General features: G+C 46.3%; 1 protein-coding gene across 2 annotated transcripts in view; it reads right to left on the reverse strand.

The window, feature by feature from the left end:
- Positions 1-16,932, reverse strand: part of LOC139576041 (zinc finger homeobox protein 3-like) — a 173,064-nt gene that overhangs the window by 85,375 nt on the left and 70,757 nt on the right. For both annotated transcript variants that reach the window (XM_071401654.1, XM_071401653.1), the window contains exon 5: positions 14,882-15,384. In XM_071401654.1, coding sequence (XP_071257755.1) covers positions 14,882-15,384 — 503 coding nt within the window. The remainder of the gene's footprint in view (positions 1-14,881; positions 15,385-16,932) is intronic.

Consider the following 16,932-nt stretch of genomic DNA (forward strand, 5'->3'; position numbering starts at 1 on the left):
CCCTTTTTATCTGATGTCGGACTCCAAAAATGTTGAGGGAAACGGATGAGTGGTGGAGTGTCTGCGCTCACTTAGACATGGTGGCAGAGTTCCTTTGGGGTGATTTTTAGATAGAGAGAACGCAGGGTTGTGATTTAAATTGAAAATATCCTATATGTTGTCTGACTGACTGTTCTTCAGACAACATAGACAACAAAGCCAAGGTAAAGAGACAACCTTACGTGGAAGGTAGCAGCAAGACGATCTTTAGATCATTTGAAGGGTAACGCTTAGACAGAGAGCAAGAGAGAGGAGAGAGAGGCGGGGAAAGGAGTGTACTTTCCTCTGATGAGTAGCCTAACCTCCACATTTTAGACCAATCTGGCAGTATGAGGGAAGTTTGTTATGTGACTGAATGTGTGTTTGTATACAGTAAGTGCTTATATGTGTGAGTCAGTGAGTGTGTGTGTCTGTGTGTGGGGGGGGGGGGGGGGGGGGTTGATGGTAGTGGTGGACTGGCTTGTCGATCGATACAGTGATTGGCAGTTAATGGCTTTTCCTGTTGTGCCTTCGTAACCCCGGCCTGAAGGCTGTTGCTTCTGATCAGAGATGGCAGATGGCGTTTGATTTTCGTATATAAACCCCTGACTTTGCGGAGATGGCTTCATCATGTTTAATGATTTAAAAGTTAAGTTGAATACGGGGAATACTCTGTTGCTGGGGCTCTTCTTTGAAAGGCACTAAACACCTCTCCAGATGTACGGGCAGGGCGGCTCTCACACCAAACTGCACGACTTACAGGTAGTAATCTACAGTAATCTATCCCTAGAATTTACTGGTATATCCTTCAAATGAACTTCAAAACTCAGACACGCCATATTTCCATTGTTATTTACTCTACATGTGCAATATGCTGTGTATATATGTGGCCTCTGAGGCCATGCAGCCTACAGTATATATAATATCAGCTAATGGTGTTACAGCCCACTCTACCAACACACATAAAATGACCAATCAAAGAATGCCAATGATCAAAAGTGATTCTAGAGGGATGTCACAAATTGTTCCAACCTGTTCTTTGTCAGTGAGTCCACCATGATAGAGCAAACTGAAAATGAGGCCAGAAATAGCCGGAAATTGAGGAAAATTGAATGATAAGCCCCATTTGAAGTGAAAGAGACGAGGTGTGTTAAAACCCACTCTCCGGCAGGAAATCACTGTACAGACAGCAGGTCCTGAGAACGATCAGCTTTTTGGAGGGTTGTTTCATGTACTGAGGGATTTGTAATCATTTGTCTCGTCACTCCTAGAATTCCGACTTTATTCAATTTGATATTCTGTTTTGATCCCATAAACTCCAGTCATTTTGACATTTCATATTTTCTAAAGTTCAAAGGTGCCTACTACAGCACTATGAAATGGAAGAACTGAGAAGATTTGTCTAAGAGGAATAAAAAGGAGCTACATTTATTTTTCATGAAGAAGGAAAAACATCTAATGTAGAGAGAGAGGTTCCTGTTCCCAGCCATTCAGGAACAAAGGCCGTTCCTGCAGGGACCATGGAGGCCAGTAACTGGATCCTGACTTAAAGGAGGGGGATATTAGCTGGCAATATGGAGGGAATCATCTCCAACACAGACCGGTGCTCTCATAACTCATCTGTGAAATGATGTTGGGAAGACTAGTCTGGAGACACAGGAGGTGCATCAGAGGAACAGTGGAGAGAACAAAAGCAGGGATTGTGTTCGTGGAGATCTGGGCCCATTGGGACACACCACTGCAAGAACTAATATACACTACTCTCCCGTGCAACATAAACAAATATTTAATAAAGCCTGGTTCATATAACTCATTAAACTAGACTCTCCGTTCAGTTGCTTAAATTAATGTATCGACGATTTTGAATAATAATTTGCAAAACAGATTTAGCAATCGACTCTCATGGCACGTAAATATACTGGCTCCAAGAGACCCCGTTTATACAGTAGCACAGAGTCCTTATGGTTCTAATTACTCCAACAAATCCATTCCAACCGTACAAGCATAAATTAAGGACATTCCTAAGTAGTGACAGAGATAAGCCATTTGAAAGAAGGATCCACGTTTGAATCATTCAGCGGGCCCTAATTTTAGGTCTGGTGTTGATTGAATGTGGTGGCGTTATAAAGTGGGGTTTGTGGGCCTGGCACGGTGACTGGCGAGGAAGGAGATGAGGAATAGTTCTCAGTGATTTGGAAGCGGTCCTGGGATCTGGGAGGGAGCTGAGAGGAGAGGAGCTGAGAGGCTGTGGTGAAGACTTCCTCTGCTGTCTGTATTTCTGATCTGTGCTCACAGGGAACAGAGAGAGAGAGGCCCTCCAACAGGACAGCACAGCTCCGTAAATCACCCAGCGATTGAAAAGTGCTTTATAAAACACAAATGTGTGAAACCGGTTATTTTGAACAAAGGTCCAATCCCTCTCTATCGCACTTTCACCAGCTGTGACTAGTAAAAAAAAAACACTCACCTCAGAAGGTTTGACCCCTAAGTTTGCCACATAAACGAAAAAAGGTGAGGTGGGGGTGACTGATGATGATGGCAAGAGGGTGGGGCTTATGGGGAGTGAGGGACAATCGTTTCTACAGTGTTCTTTATTCCAGGCATCAGTTTGTTATGAGGGAATGTGAAGGCTATAAACTAGCGCTGTCATTGAGAAGTTGAACAGCGTTCTTGTCCCTAACCCGTAACTCTGTGCACTCCCTCTCTCTCTCTCTCTCTCTCTCTCATTCCTTTAATGAGTTTAAAGTAGAGCACAGGTGGAAACAGAGACACCAGGAGGAAACGATAACATTTGGGAAAATTCTCTGTATTCTAATTGAATCTTTTTATTTCCTCTTACTGTTTTCTGTCTGAGAAAGTCTTTGATTGGCCCCTGTGCTGCCCCCTCCCCTTCCCACCTCTGTCTCCTAAATCAATACCCAGTCATTTCCATATAGGAATTCAAACAGATTTTATTTTCCTTCCTTTCCTTCTTAAAAATCTCCTCTCTCCCTTCTATCCCTCCTTTTATACAAGAATAAAGGGCATGATGAGAAAACAAGGTGCGAAATGATTTTTCCCAGAATGCCCCAATAAAAACCATATGACACCCTGGGCTGCACTGCTTAATTACAAAGGGATGAAATCTTTCGTCTACATCTGGAGAAAACATTGCCCCCATAACACTGATAGATTTACAACTCCCAGTCCTAACGCTGGACTCCAGAACACGGCAATTAGGCCAAACATACGCCACCTGGATGGACAGTCATCGCCATGGGGGAAGGGTGGGGTTGACTTTTTATCCCCACACTATGGAACTAAGGCCTTGAGGATCTCCAGGTTAGGAGTACAAATCTCCCTAGCAATTGTGTTTGGGCTATGGGGTTGGCTCGGTGAGTTCCCATCTTTAAAGAAAAAATGCCCATAGAGAGAATTGTTTAATGTTAGACTAGTTCTGAATATTAAAGGGACACTTTGGGATTTAGGCAATAAGACCTTTATCTACTGCCCCAGAGTAAGATGAACTTATGGATAAAATGTTTAAGTCTCCGCATCCAGTATGAAGAAAGTTAGAGATAGTTTCGAGAGCCAATACTAACTAGCGTTAGCGCAATGACTGGAAGTCTATGGCATCTACTAGCATGCTAGCGTTAAAGTAGACTTCCAGTCATTGCACTAACGCTATTTAGCATTTGTGCTAACACTAGTTAGCAACTTCCTTCAAACTGCATGCAAAATCCTGAAGTATCCCTTTAATATAGCAAATAAAATGCATACCACCAGCATTAGACTTAACCCATCAAATAGCCATTTAAACTCACTAGTAGGGCGTTACAAGGTAATGGGAGTGAAATTCAAACAGCTAGGTCCACATTTCCATTGCACTCCTGTTATTTATCTGTCCCCAGACTCTCCTCAACAGCCCAAACCTAAACAGACAGGGGTCCCTGTGTGCTCATCCTGATGACTGAGATCCCCCCCTCTCCCTACTCCCCCTCACCCCCCTGCCCGCCCCACAGCCCCACTGAATAGAGAGGCGAGTGGAGCAGTTTTGTGGCCCTGACCACTCGCAGGCTGTTAATCTGGTCGCTAAGCCACTGATGTATTGATGGTGGTGAGCCGGTAAACCAGCCTGCCTCTCTCTCCATCCCCTCAGCTTAGGAGCCACACAGATCCAGAGGAGCTCCGGTCCAGGCTTCATCAAGGCAGCATTTACCTGCCCATCGACTGCACTTACTCTCCTGGTCGTCTTGACTACGGACTGGCCAGCCAGATGGCCCCAGGAGAGACTGGAGAGGAGAGGCCACGATAGACAGAGAGACACCATCCACCTGGCCTGTCATTTCACTGCACTTTGACTTGCAAATATGTGCAAAGTTAACACCAAATTATAGAGCCTGCTGATAAAATGTGGCTCTTATCTGGTCTTTTTGAAGACAAGGAAGGGGATGCAATCTCCCTGTTATCTCTGGGATGGGATATGGTGTGGCGGGGGGGGGGGGGGGGGGGCTGAGGGGGGCCAGAGATAGGACTTTGGCTGATACGTCTGTAATATCATCTTTACAAGATTGAGGCTGGCAGTGGCAGGGTAAAACACTGATTAGATGATAGAGAAAGAGACCCTCTGGTCAGGCTCGGCACAGGAAGTTGATTCTGTAAGATGTAATTGCTCTCTCAATAATTCCTCCTCTCATCAAGTTCTTACGGTTGGTCCGTCATGGGGAGAAGAGGAGAAACGCAGCATTCGAAAAGTTAGATTTGTTTGCTCTATTTTTATGGTGAGACTGTGTTTATCCTTTATAAGCTGTTTTATGAAACCCTGTTGAGTGAATAAATTAACTAGAGCATAAACAACAAATGTCTTGCTCCAAAGTGAAGAGTGAGCAACTATAAAGAGAGAGAAGACTAAGGGAAGAATAGAGAAAGAGATGAGGGAGGAGTATGAGGAGGGGTGGCGGTGTTGGGAAGTGCAGAAAGAGGATTTGGCTAGGGAGAATATTTAGCCTGGTTGGATTAAAGATATTTAACCTTAAGCAGAGCCCCATACAAGACCACCCACTGGCCTACAATCTGTATTGGTTTGTTTTGTGGGTGACGGGTACCTGCCTTGTTTATTCATTTTCAGGAGACAAAGAATGGAGAGGAATGGAAGGGGGGAGGAGAGAAAGAGGGGGAAAAATGTAAAAAGAATGAGACAGAGGGAGAGTGAAAGAGAGAGGGATGTGGGTGTGTTGGTGTGTGATAGGGGTGTCAGTAAGTCCTGTTTGTAGGTGGAAGGGAGGGAGGGTTAGATCTGTAGATCTAGGTCCTACACTTACAACACCAAACATACCTCCCAAAACTCTACTAACTCTCCCTCTAGTATACACTGACAACACCAAACATACATCCTAAAACTCTACTAACTCCCCCTCTAGTATACACTGACAACACCAAACATACCTCCTAAAACTCTACTAACTCCCCCTCTAGTATACACTGACAACACCAAACATACCTCCTAAAACTCTACTAACTCCCCCTCTAGTATACACTGACAACACCAAACATACCTCCTAAAACTCTACTAACTCCCCCTCTAGTATACACCTACAACACCAAACATACCTCCCAAAACTCTACTAACTCCCCCTCTAGTATACACTGACAACACCAAACATACCTCCTAAAACTCTACTAACTCCCCCCTCTAGTATACACTGACAACACCAAACATACATCCTAAAACTCTACTAACTCCCCCTCTAGTATACACCTACAACACCAAACATACCTCCCAAAACTCTACTAACTCCCCCTCTAGTATACACTGACAACACCAAACATACCTCCTAAAACTCTACTAACTCCCCCTCTAGTATACACTGACAACACCAAACATACCTCCTAAAACTCTACTAACTCCCCCCTCTAGTATACACTGACAACACCAAACATACATCCTAAAACTCTACTAACTCCCCCTCTAGTATACACCTACAACACCAAACATACCCCCCAAAACTCTATTAACTCTCCCTCTAGTATACACTGACAACACCAAACATACCTCCTAAAACTCTACTAACTCCCCCTCTAGTATACACTGACAACACCAAACATACCTCCTAAAACTCTACTAACTCCCCCTCTAGTATACACTGACAACACCAAACATACCTCCTAAAACTCTACTAACTCCCCCTCTAGTATATACTGACAACACCAAACATACCTCCTAAAACTCTACTAACTCCCCCTCTAGTATACACTGACAACACCAAACATACCTCCTAAAACTCTACTAACTCTCCCTCTAGTATACACTGACAACACCAAACATACCTCCCAAAACTCTACTAACTCCCCCTCTAGTATACACTGACAACACCAAACATACCTCCTAAAACTCTACTAACTCCCCCTCTAGTATACACTGACAACACCAAACATACCTCCTAAAACTCTACTAACTCCCCCTCTAGTATACACTGACAACACCAAACATACCTCCTAAAACTCTACTAACTCCCCCTCTAGTATACACTGACAACACCAAACATACCTCCTAAAACTCTACTAACTCCCCCTCTAGTATACACCTACAACACCAAACATACCTCCCAAAACTCTACTAACTCCCCCTCTAGTATACACTGACAACACCAAACATACCTCCTAAAACTCTACTAACTCCCCCCTCTAGTATACACTGACAACACCAAACATACATCCTAAAACTCTACTAACTCCCCCTCTAGTATACACCTACAACACCAAACATACCTCCCAAAACTCTACTAACTCTCCCTCTAGTATACACTGACAACACCAAACATACCTCCTAAAACTCTACTAACTCCCCCTCTAGTATTCACCTACAACACCAAACATACCTCCTAAAACTCTACTAACTCCCCCTCTAGTATACACTGACAACACCAAACATACCTCCTAAAACTCTACTAACTCCCCCTCTAGTATACACCTACAACACCAAACATACCTCCTAAAACTCTACTAACTCCCCCTCTAGTATACACTGACAACACCAAACATACCTCCTAAAACTCTACTAACTCCCCCTCTAGTATACACTGACAACACCAAACATACCTCCTAAAACTCTACTAACTCTCCCTCTAGTATACACTGACAACACCAAACATACATCCTAAAACTCTACTAACTCCCCCTCTAGTATACACTGACAACACCAAACATACCTCCTAAAACTCTACTAACTCCCCATCTAGTATACACTGACAACACCAAACATACCTCCTAAAACTCTACTAACTCCCCCTCTAGTATACACCTACAACACCAAACATACCTCCTAAAACTCTACTAACTCCCCATCTAGTATACACTGACAACACCAAACATACCTCCTAAAACTCTACTAACTCCCCCCTCTAGTATACACTGAGCACTGAGCTGCTCTAGTCCTCCTCTCCCTGAGTCCTCCCCTAACCCTCCCCTTCAGCCGCCAATCTGCCTTTTCTGCTGATCAGGCAACAGATAATAGGATCAACGGCTTCCTTGCACACCGGCAGGAGTGTGCTCAGTTGCTCTTGTCCGGCTGCCCAAAGAAAAAAACTAAAGTCAAAACAAACAACCATTAACACAATAACCAAGGAACTCCAACTCCCAACTAAACCAGAAAAATAACATCCCACTCCTCCCCCCTCTGGCCCTCCCTCTGTGGGCCTGCAGAGATATGACGCAGTGCTGGACACGTCCCTATCTCTAACCAGACACACAGTGAGGAGGGAGGGAGTAGAGGCCAGGGCCCATTTAGCCATTCTATTAGTCAATCTAGGTAAACAGCTTGTGAAAAAGGCTCAAATAAAGCTGGGCCTACCCTGCTTGGGCGCCTCTCTCCCTCTCTCTCTCTCTCTCTCTCTCTCTCTCTGTGCTGGCCCTCGAAACACCCACGGAGGGGCAGATGCACTCCCAATCAGCAGCAGCAGTGCAGCAGCTGGGCCACGGGTCAGCGCATGGCCTTCTCCGAGGTGGGAGCTGGAGGACTTGTGAAATTCCAACACACTGCCAAACAGAGTCCTGAACCCTCCCTCTCTGATACCACACCCCTCACAGCCTGACCGACAGCGACTACAGCCAATCATAGACTGATCCTCTGAGCTCTATTCCTCAGAGAGAGCACTGTAGTCCCACCCACCCTCTGGAGTGATTGGGTCCTGTTTAGGCAATGCAGCTCAGAGGTCACCACCCTGCAGGCAGGCTATAGACAGAGGGAGGTGGGAAGGGGAAGGGGGTTCTGGATCATTGCTGTGTTGACTGAGGGAGTGTAAGGAGGCCCCACACACAATTTAAACACTTCCTCAGCTTTACATTACGCCGGCTACCACCCACTTGTACTGAGCTACACAATATCATATGACCTGCACTATGTACTAACGAATGTGATCTGTACAGACGCGTGTAGCTATTCCCCCTAGCCTCTGTAAAGGTGATTGCTGTAAAGGGGAGTGTGTGTGTGTGTGTGTGTGTGTGTGTGTGTGTGTGTGTGTGTGTGTGTGTGTGTGTGTGTGTGTGTGTGTGTGTGTGTGTGTGTGTGTGTGTGTGTGTGTGTGTGTGTGTGTGTGTGTGTGTGTGTGTGTGTGTGTGTATAGGGGAATGGGCTGTCTCCCAGGATGTGCAGCGAGCGCTTTATTAGAGCGGTAGTACCAGTAAATCCGAGCTCTTCCTGGAACCGCTGCAACCTTTCCCACTGAGCACTATTACTGAACAATCACAGGCCAGCCATGATAATTAGCAGAGTATCTCTGTCTAAACGAGCCTCTCTCCGTCTCCCTCCCCCCTCCCCCCTCGCTCTCTGTCTGTCTGTCTCCCCCCTCCCCTCCTCTAACTGCTGTCTGGTGGTGGTGGTGAGTGTCTGTCTGTCTCCTGATGGGGCTGAGGTTGGGCTGATCGGCTGGCAGATGAAAGGGCCATCACGGATCGGATCCCAACAGCGATTAAATGCTCCCCCGTGACTTTAACTCCAAATTACTCTCTCCACTTTTATTTGATAATAAAAAACAATCCTTTCTGGAGTGAAACCATTACTTATTCGTTACGATGATGATGGTTTCCCCTCTCCTCTGATGGCCAGGAGGATTTGGAATCAATCCTGATAATTATGATCATTAATGGGCAGGTCAGTGTGCAGTCTGGGGCAGAGGAGCAGAGTGCTTGTGCTGAGTAGGATCCTCACTGAAACACCTTAATGCATTTCCATGTAGCAGCTAATCCCTTCATTTACATTACACACACTTTGCTCTTATTATGCTTTTCAGACATGTTCTTTCCTAACCGCTCAGTTACCCAGTTGGATCGCACTGGAGGGGAAAATAAGGAGAGGAGAGGCGTCCAAGATACAGATGCTTTGCGCTGGTTAGTGGGCCGGGCTTGGGTCCCAGTCAGCACCGCGTTAGTCTTAGCAGCTAAGACTTGAGAACATGTGATCTGCTCTGAAGGCCTGTTTTCAGGTGTAAGGGAGGCAGTCACCGTGCACAGTCTGTGTGTGTGTGCGTGTGCGTGTGTGTGCGTGCGTGTGCGTGTGTGCGTGCGTGGGTGCGTGCGTGTCTATGGGAGAGTTTGAACAGTTGTGTGTGTGTCTATGGGAGAGTTTGAACAGTTGTGTGTGTGTCTATGGGAGAGTTTGAACAGTTGTGTGTGTGTCTATGGGAGAGTTTGAACAGTTGTGTGTGTGTCTATGGGAGAGTTTGAACAGTTGTGTGTTTAATAGAGCGGGGCCAGGACAGAGGGCGGGGTGTCGGGGCTTTCTTGGTTAAAGATTCCCCATGTGATAGTGACGGCACTTTCTTCCTCTCTTTCCGCGGCCAAGCGGCATCTGGAGTGGATTTTGTGCGAGCAGACACCGAGGAACATGATTACATTCAGCTAACTGCGCTCTAAACTGATTATGCATGTGCCAAGCTAATGGACTACATTTGCAAGGGGAAAAATAACATCCAATCAATCTCAATTACCGCAGATCGCACCGGCCCCCGAGACAAGGAAGGTAGCCAGCTAGCCCTCCATGCTCCTCCCCTTTCCCCAAACTCCTGCCTGGAAGCAGAGGCCTGGCCGGCCCAGGCTCCACCCATCCTGTGTGGGCAGAAGCAGAGTGAGGCAGAGTACAGCAGCTCAGGCCTGGGACTGGGAGGGAGCTGGCCGGCTCCCAGCCTCCTCTCCCCTCCACTCTTACGCGTCCTACAGACAAGCACCTGAGGCCTACTGGGAACGTTTAATAAACCTGTGTGAGTGTCTGTCAGAGACGTTTGGAGGGATGTGTTACTACTACCATAAGGTAACTGTGAATAACTGTAAATCAGGAGTAGAAGTTGGATTTCTCCAGGCCAGAGTGTCTCTAGGGAGAGTGGGGGAGCTGAAGCTTTCAATAAAAGAGAGCTTAACTTTGGGGTGACCTGCATATTGTAGTGTAGGGCCATCTGCTTGCGCTTATGGGTGACCATCATGACATCACTACCACCACTACAAAGTCGACAGTGAGTGGGGAGACGTGAAGGGAAGGTGAAAGTTCATTTAAGAGCAGAGGGGTGTGTCAACTGCAGCCAGAGTGGGGCTTCAGATTGAGTGTCTCCAAACCCAGCACAAGGGAGTCAGGAAGAGGCTGCAGCATCACCCCCACTGCGTGGTGGTCCATGCGGTGAGGACGCCTCGCTCAAGTTTTCCGTGGGCTTTCGGAACATTCCAATACGTGGGGTGGTGGGGGGGATATTTTTAGAAAGCCCTAATATGGGCCACATACCACAGACTCTCAAATTATCCCATCCAGCTTAGCCCTCAGTTTAAACCTTCCTTTTTAATTCCAGTAATTACAGGCTCCAATTTATACGGAGCCGTGGACACAAAGGGCCTGTTTAATGCAAACCAGTTTTGATTTGGGTGAAGTGTCCCAAGGATCTCCCACATCTTACAGCCTGTTTATGCTGACTTGATGATTTATTTTCTCCCCAAAAAGGTTTAAAAAATGCTGCTATTCGCATCACATTTCTTTTGGGAGGAATACATTATTTTTCTTTTTTTCCTTTCTTCATCCTTGCATAATCTGCCAGGCTGAGTCGAAGGCTGAGGCTGTGGCTGAGCTCAAGGGCCTGCTGTGCTGTGGGGTTCTGCCTGCCTGGCTGTCATTCACTCTACTCTACAAGGACTGGAAATCCAACACGTCACAAAGGTTATGACATTGTCAAGTGGGGCGCCAACCCGTGCTGCAGTGAGCTAAGCCTCAGAACCATTTACTTATCATCCACTAATCACATTTCTGGGTCGTGAAATACAGTAATAATTCTTGTCAAGTTGTGAACATATTTTTTCGCCACTACACATGTCTGGAGTGATGGGAGCTGCCTGTTTAGTGAGGGCCAGCAGGGCTCTGTGTTCCGGGGGTGAGAGCTCAGGTCATTCCTGGGCAGATACTTCCCTTTCTCTGGAGATCAATTGGCTTTAAGAAGTATGGAGCCATCTTAAGAGGCTTAAGTGGTGAAAAACGATCATACTAGATTGTGTTGTACAGTGGCTTGCGAAAGTATTCACCCCCTTGGCACTTGTCCTATTTTGTTGCTTTTCAAACGGGAATAAAAATATTTTTGAGGGGTTTGTATCATTTGATTTACACAACATGCCTACCACTTAGAAGATGCAAAATATTTTTTTACTGTGAAACAAACAAGAAATAAGACAAAAAAACGGAAACCTAGAGCGTGCATAACTATTCACCCCCCCAAAGTCAATACTTTGTAGAGCCACCTTTTGCAGAAATTACAGCTGTAAGTCTCTTGGGGTATGTCTCTATAAGCTTGGCACATCTAGCCACTGGGATTTTTGCCCATTCTTCAAGGCAAAACTGCTCCAGCTCCTTCAAGTTGGATGGGTTCCGCTGGTGTACAGCAATCTTTAAGTCATACCACAGATTCTCAATTGGATTGAGGTCTGGGCTTTGACTAGGCCATTCCAAGACATTTAAATGTTTCCCCTTAAACCACTCGAGTGTTGCTTTAGCAGTATGCTTAGGGTCATTGTCCTGCTGGAAGGTGAACCTCCGTCCCAGTCTCAAATCTCTGGAAGACAAACAGGTTTCCCTCAAGAATTTCCCTGTATTTAGCGCCATCCATCATTCCTTCAATTCTGACCAGTTTCCCAGTTCCTGCTGATGAAAAACATCCCCACAGTGAAGCATTGTGGTGGCAGCATCAAGCTGTGGGGATGGTGTTCTCGGGGTGATGAGAGGTGTTGGGTTTGCGCCAGACATAGCATTTTTGTTGATGGCCAAAAAACTAAATTTTAGTCTCATCTGACCAGAGAACCTTCTTTCATATGTTTGGGGAGTCTCCCACATGCCTTTTGGCGAACACCAAATGTGTTTGCTTCTTTTTTTCTTTAAGTAATGGCTTTTTTCTGGCCACTCTTCCATAAAGCCCAGCTCTGTGGAGTGTACGGCTTAAAGTGGTCCTATGGACAGATACTCCAATCTCCGCTGTGGAGCTTTGCAGCTCCTTCAGGGTTATCTTTGGTCTCTTTGTTGCCTCTGATTAATGCCCTCCTTGCTTGGTCTGTGAGTTTTGGTGGGTGGCCCTCTCTTGGCAGGTTTGTTGTGGTGCCATATTCTTTCCATTTTTTAATAATGGATTTAAATGGTGCTCCATGGGATGTTCAAAGTTTTGCATATTTTTTTTATAACCCGACCCTGAACTGTAGTTCTCAACAACTTTGTCCCTGACCTGTTTGGAGAGCTCCTTGGTCTTCATGATGCCGCTTGGTGGTGCCTCTTGTTTAGTGGTGTTGCAGACTCGGGTGCCTTTCAGAACAGGTGTATATATACTGAGATCGTGTGACAGATCATGTGACACTTAGATTGCACACAGGTGGACTTTATTTAACTAATTATGTGACTTCTGAAGGTAACTGGTTGCACCAGATCTTATTTAGGGGCTTCATAGCAAAGGAGGTGAATACATATGCATGCACCACTTTTCAGTTTTTTCTTTTTGAAATGTTTTAAACAAGGTTTTTTTTTTCTTCACTTCACCAATTTGGACTATATTGTGTATGTCCATTACATGAAATCCAAATAAAAAGCTATTTAAATTACAGGTTGTAATGCAACAAAATAGGACAAACCCCAAGGGGGATGAATACTTTTGCAAGGCACTGTACATATTTAATCCTCCCCAGTCGTATTACCATATACAGTATGTCAACTTTCTACAGTAAAGAAAAGTTAGGGGAAGGAAAAAAACTGTCTGTTCTTTTCACCATTTTGGCACATGATAAGTGGAAGGCAGACAGACAGACAATGTAATATAAACTCTTCACTCTCCTTTCAGACAAAACATTATTTTCCACCTTAGGTGTGAGTGCAGGATGTCAGGGCCCATCTACTTCGGTCAAGTGTGAGACAGTGCCACTGGCATGTGGGCAGTGCCTCGTCTGTCTCAGTGGCACAAAGAACACCCAGCGTTACCCCAGCCCTGCCCAGTGAGGATGAACCCAGCCTGGGGCACTAGGAGGCCACTCTCAGCCTCTCTGCCTCCACAGGCCAGGCCCAGCGTGTCCTACAGATTGTGTTACATATTTTAATCAGTGTGGTATTTGTAAATATCCTGTCTACGTGTCTGGGCATGAGTGGTGGAGACACCGCTCCAGTCCTGCTCCACTATAACCTTGCTCTCTGTCTCTCTCCAGGCCCAGAGGCTGCTGGGACGGCGGCCGGGGCCCTACCCTACCCTGACCGAGAGTCAACACGGCCTGCTCCCTCCGGCCCTCCTAATGGTCGACCTGGGAGCAGAGCCTCACACCTCCCCTAAGTGTTGAAAAAACATTTGTCTCAGTTACTGTAGGATCTCTCACTACAAAGGCCTTGCAGACAGGAAACCTGCAATAAAAACATCAGCGGATCCCAGGAACCATTCATAAAGCAGGGGGCTTTCAGTAGGGCCAGAGAGACAGGCGATTGGAGAGGGTTCTCAATTGGTGTATTCTACCCTAGCTTTTTAATGTGATTAAAAACACAATATTGTCTCCTCCTTTTTCACCCTCCTATATCACACTATTTGCCAAGAGCAGTTATAGTGCAAAAAGACAGAAAATAAGAGTTAAGCTCATATAAAACCAATAGAATATATTGTTTGTTTTGCCCATTTACTTTCCAATAGCCTAACACTTGAGAATGGAGTGGAGTCTTTGTGTAAATAAAGGCACAGTGTGTTTGGGGACAGAGCAGTGTGATGAGCTACAAGTTGTGTGGGTGTGTGAATGTGTGGGTGAATGGTATGTGTTTGTTTACGTCTTAGTGTGTGTGTGTGATTGTGTTAGCCGTCTATGTAGCCATGCCAGGTTGGGTTAAACACAGAGTAGCCCTAGCCTTGCCGCAGACACACAGGATAGGTGCCTAAGTGGAATCAGGCCTGTTAGATTTATGGCCATTTGTTCAGAGAGTGTTCATCCATTGGCTATTATGGAATGATTAGAGGAGAAGGTGAAGCTCCAAGTCCAGCGAAAATCAATACGGCTGTCGAGAACGATTCTGCCTTTCCCGCCCCGAGGAGTATTAACACCAAACCTCTGTCTCCTCACACTTCTTCATCCCTCTCCTAGTGATTTCACCCCTTATCCTCTTTACCCGAATCCACCTGCCATGTTCTAGCCCCCCCACTCCTCTCTATGGGCCCTGTGAACAGAAGGGTTAGACAACAGGGCCATCATTCATGACTGGTGGAAGCGGCTAGCAGCGGAGCAGAATCCAGGGATCTGCAGTGGAGTACCGTGGAGGAATGTAACGTTAGGAAGGAAGAAGAGAAGAGGGAGGAACGGTGGAAGGGGAGAACGGTAGGGTGAAAGGAGGGATGAGAGGTGAAGATGAGGCACGTACCTTGTACAGCTTGAGGCTGGCCTCGTGGCGGGAGTTGATGGTATGCATGCGTAGCTTCTCCAGGCTGTTAGTGTAGTAGTCGCAGGCGTTGCACTTCAGGTGCACCGGGTTGCCAATGGCCACGCACTTCAAGCGCCACTCGTTGCCCTTGCCCCCCTCCTTGATGTGGGCCACCAGCTGGTACTTCTGCACATGCTTGTCGGTCTTGCAGTGCAGCTGGAAGTTGGCCTTCAGCTGTGTGGTGTAACGGCACAGCTTGCACTGGTGCGAGTCGCCCACCACGGCGCGCCACTCCTCCTCGGGCAGGCTGCGCTCAGCACCCATGTGCATGCCCAGCACATCCAGGTTGTCGGTGGTGAAGCGGTTGCACACGGCACACTGGAACAGCTTGAGGGAGGGGTCACTGGTCTGCGACAAGCTCTCCCCCAGGGTCATCAACTCCTCAGACACCAACTGACCACCAACGCCACCCAGCCGCACGTCCATGGGGATCTCCCCACCTACTGAGCACCAGGGACGGAAAGAGAGAAAAAGGGAGAGGAGGGAAGAGAGAGAGAAATTGTGTGTGTGTGAGAGAGAGAGAGAGAGAGAGAGAGAGAGAGAGAGAGAGAGAGAGAGAGAGAGAGAGAGAGAGAGAGAGAGAGAGAGAGAGAGAGAGAGAGAGAGAGAGAGAGAGAGAGAGAAAGTGCTTAGTTGGTTACACGCACACGGTCAGTTGGTTATTTTCAAATTTCACAAGCTTTGAATTCTAAGTACAGCTTTCAGGGATTATTCCTATCTTGCCATCACTCTATTTCACTTTGTGTTACATGTACTTTTGTGGACATCAGGAGTTATTTAGAGTTTCTTAGAGGGAAGGAAGCATGGGGTTTTCCAAAGGGGCTCTCAGTTCTTTGAGCCTCCCTCAGCATGGAAAATGTCCTTGGAAAAGTGAAAGGTGTACGGTTCAACTTTCAACAAAGAGCCATGTTTGTCTCTGCAGTCAAAGTGGATTTGCTCTCTAGTTCCAATACCCCTCTGAGGATAATGTGCATGTGTGTATTTATGTACCTAATTTGATTAAATCAAGATTATCCTTCCTTTGAGCCGAGAGAAAGAAAGTCTGGACTTTTTCGCAGGGTGCAGAAATGTTGCACTGCCAGAGTAAGGATTTACACGTAGTCCTGTTTGGACTGGTGCACTTTCACGGCCCGGCACTAAATCAACTCCAGAGGCCGTGAGCTCCGCAGAAAAAGAAAGTTATTCTATCATTACAAGAGAACTAAAGAGTTCCCAAGCATACATTACTGTAAATCAAATCCAGTGCCCTTGTTCACAGAATAATAATACAAAAAATCCACTTTTCTCTTTGGATTCTCCTGCCTCTTTCGACTCTGCATAGCTGCTAAATCGATACAGACACCTACCAGATTAATCCTACTCGGTAACTGAGCGAAGGGGGGGGAGTAAAAAAACACCGCACACATCCAGATCCAACAACAGAAACAACCATATCTACAGTCTGAAGAGGAGGAGGGAAAAAACGAAAAGGCGGTAAAAATGAGGTAAGAGTGGCTGGGGAGTTTTTTTCTCGCTGATCTTTAATCTATCACTGCCCAGACTGAGCGCACTGGCTGACCCCGCCTGGCTTTACACTAAATTAATTCCAGCAGACTCTTTTTATTTATTGCTGCAGTATGCAGCCTGCTCTCTGACTTTTCTCCATTACCTGAGTTTTTATAGCCGGGAGAGGGAGACCTCTGTGAAGCCCTCTGAAATCACTCACAGATCCACCTCTCCAGCCAGGGCCCCCCTTCTCTCTTTCTCTCTCTCAGTCCCCTCACTAGTTACTACCCCTATCTCTTCGTCTCCTCTCCTCATCTTTATTCTCTCATTCCTGTGCGGCTCTCACACTCTTTTCCACTGTAGACTCCATGCTCCGACACAGACACAGTGATTACCTCTGCCTTCACGGCTGTGTGAGAATAGGTTCAGTCTGCGGTCCCTACATGTGTTTTAGATGTAAGCAGGCCTCTGTTAAATATAACCTAGAATATTTTGACTGAAACGTT

Source organism: Salvelinus alpinus, chromosome 5 (assembly GCF_045679555.1).
Source record: "Salvelinus alpinus chromosome 5, SLU_Salpinus.1, whole genome shotgun sequence".
Taxonomy (NCBI): domain Eukaryota; kingdom Metazoa; phylum Chordata; class Actinopteri; order Salmoniformes; family Salmonidae; genus Salvelinus; species Salvelinus alpinus.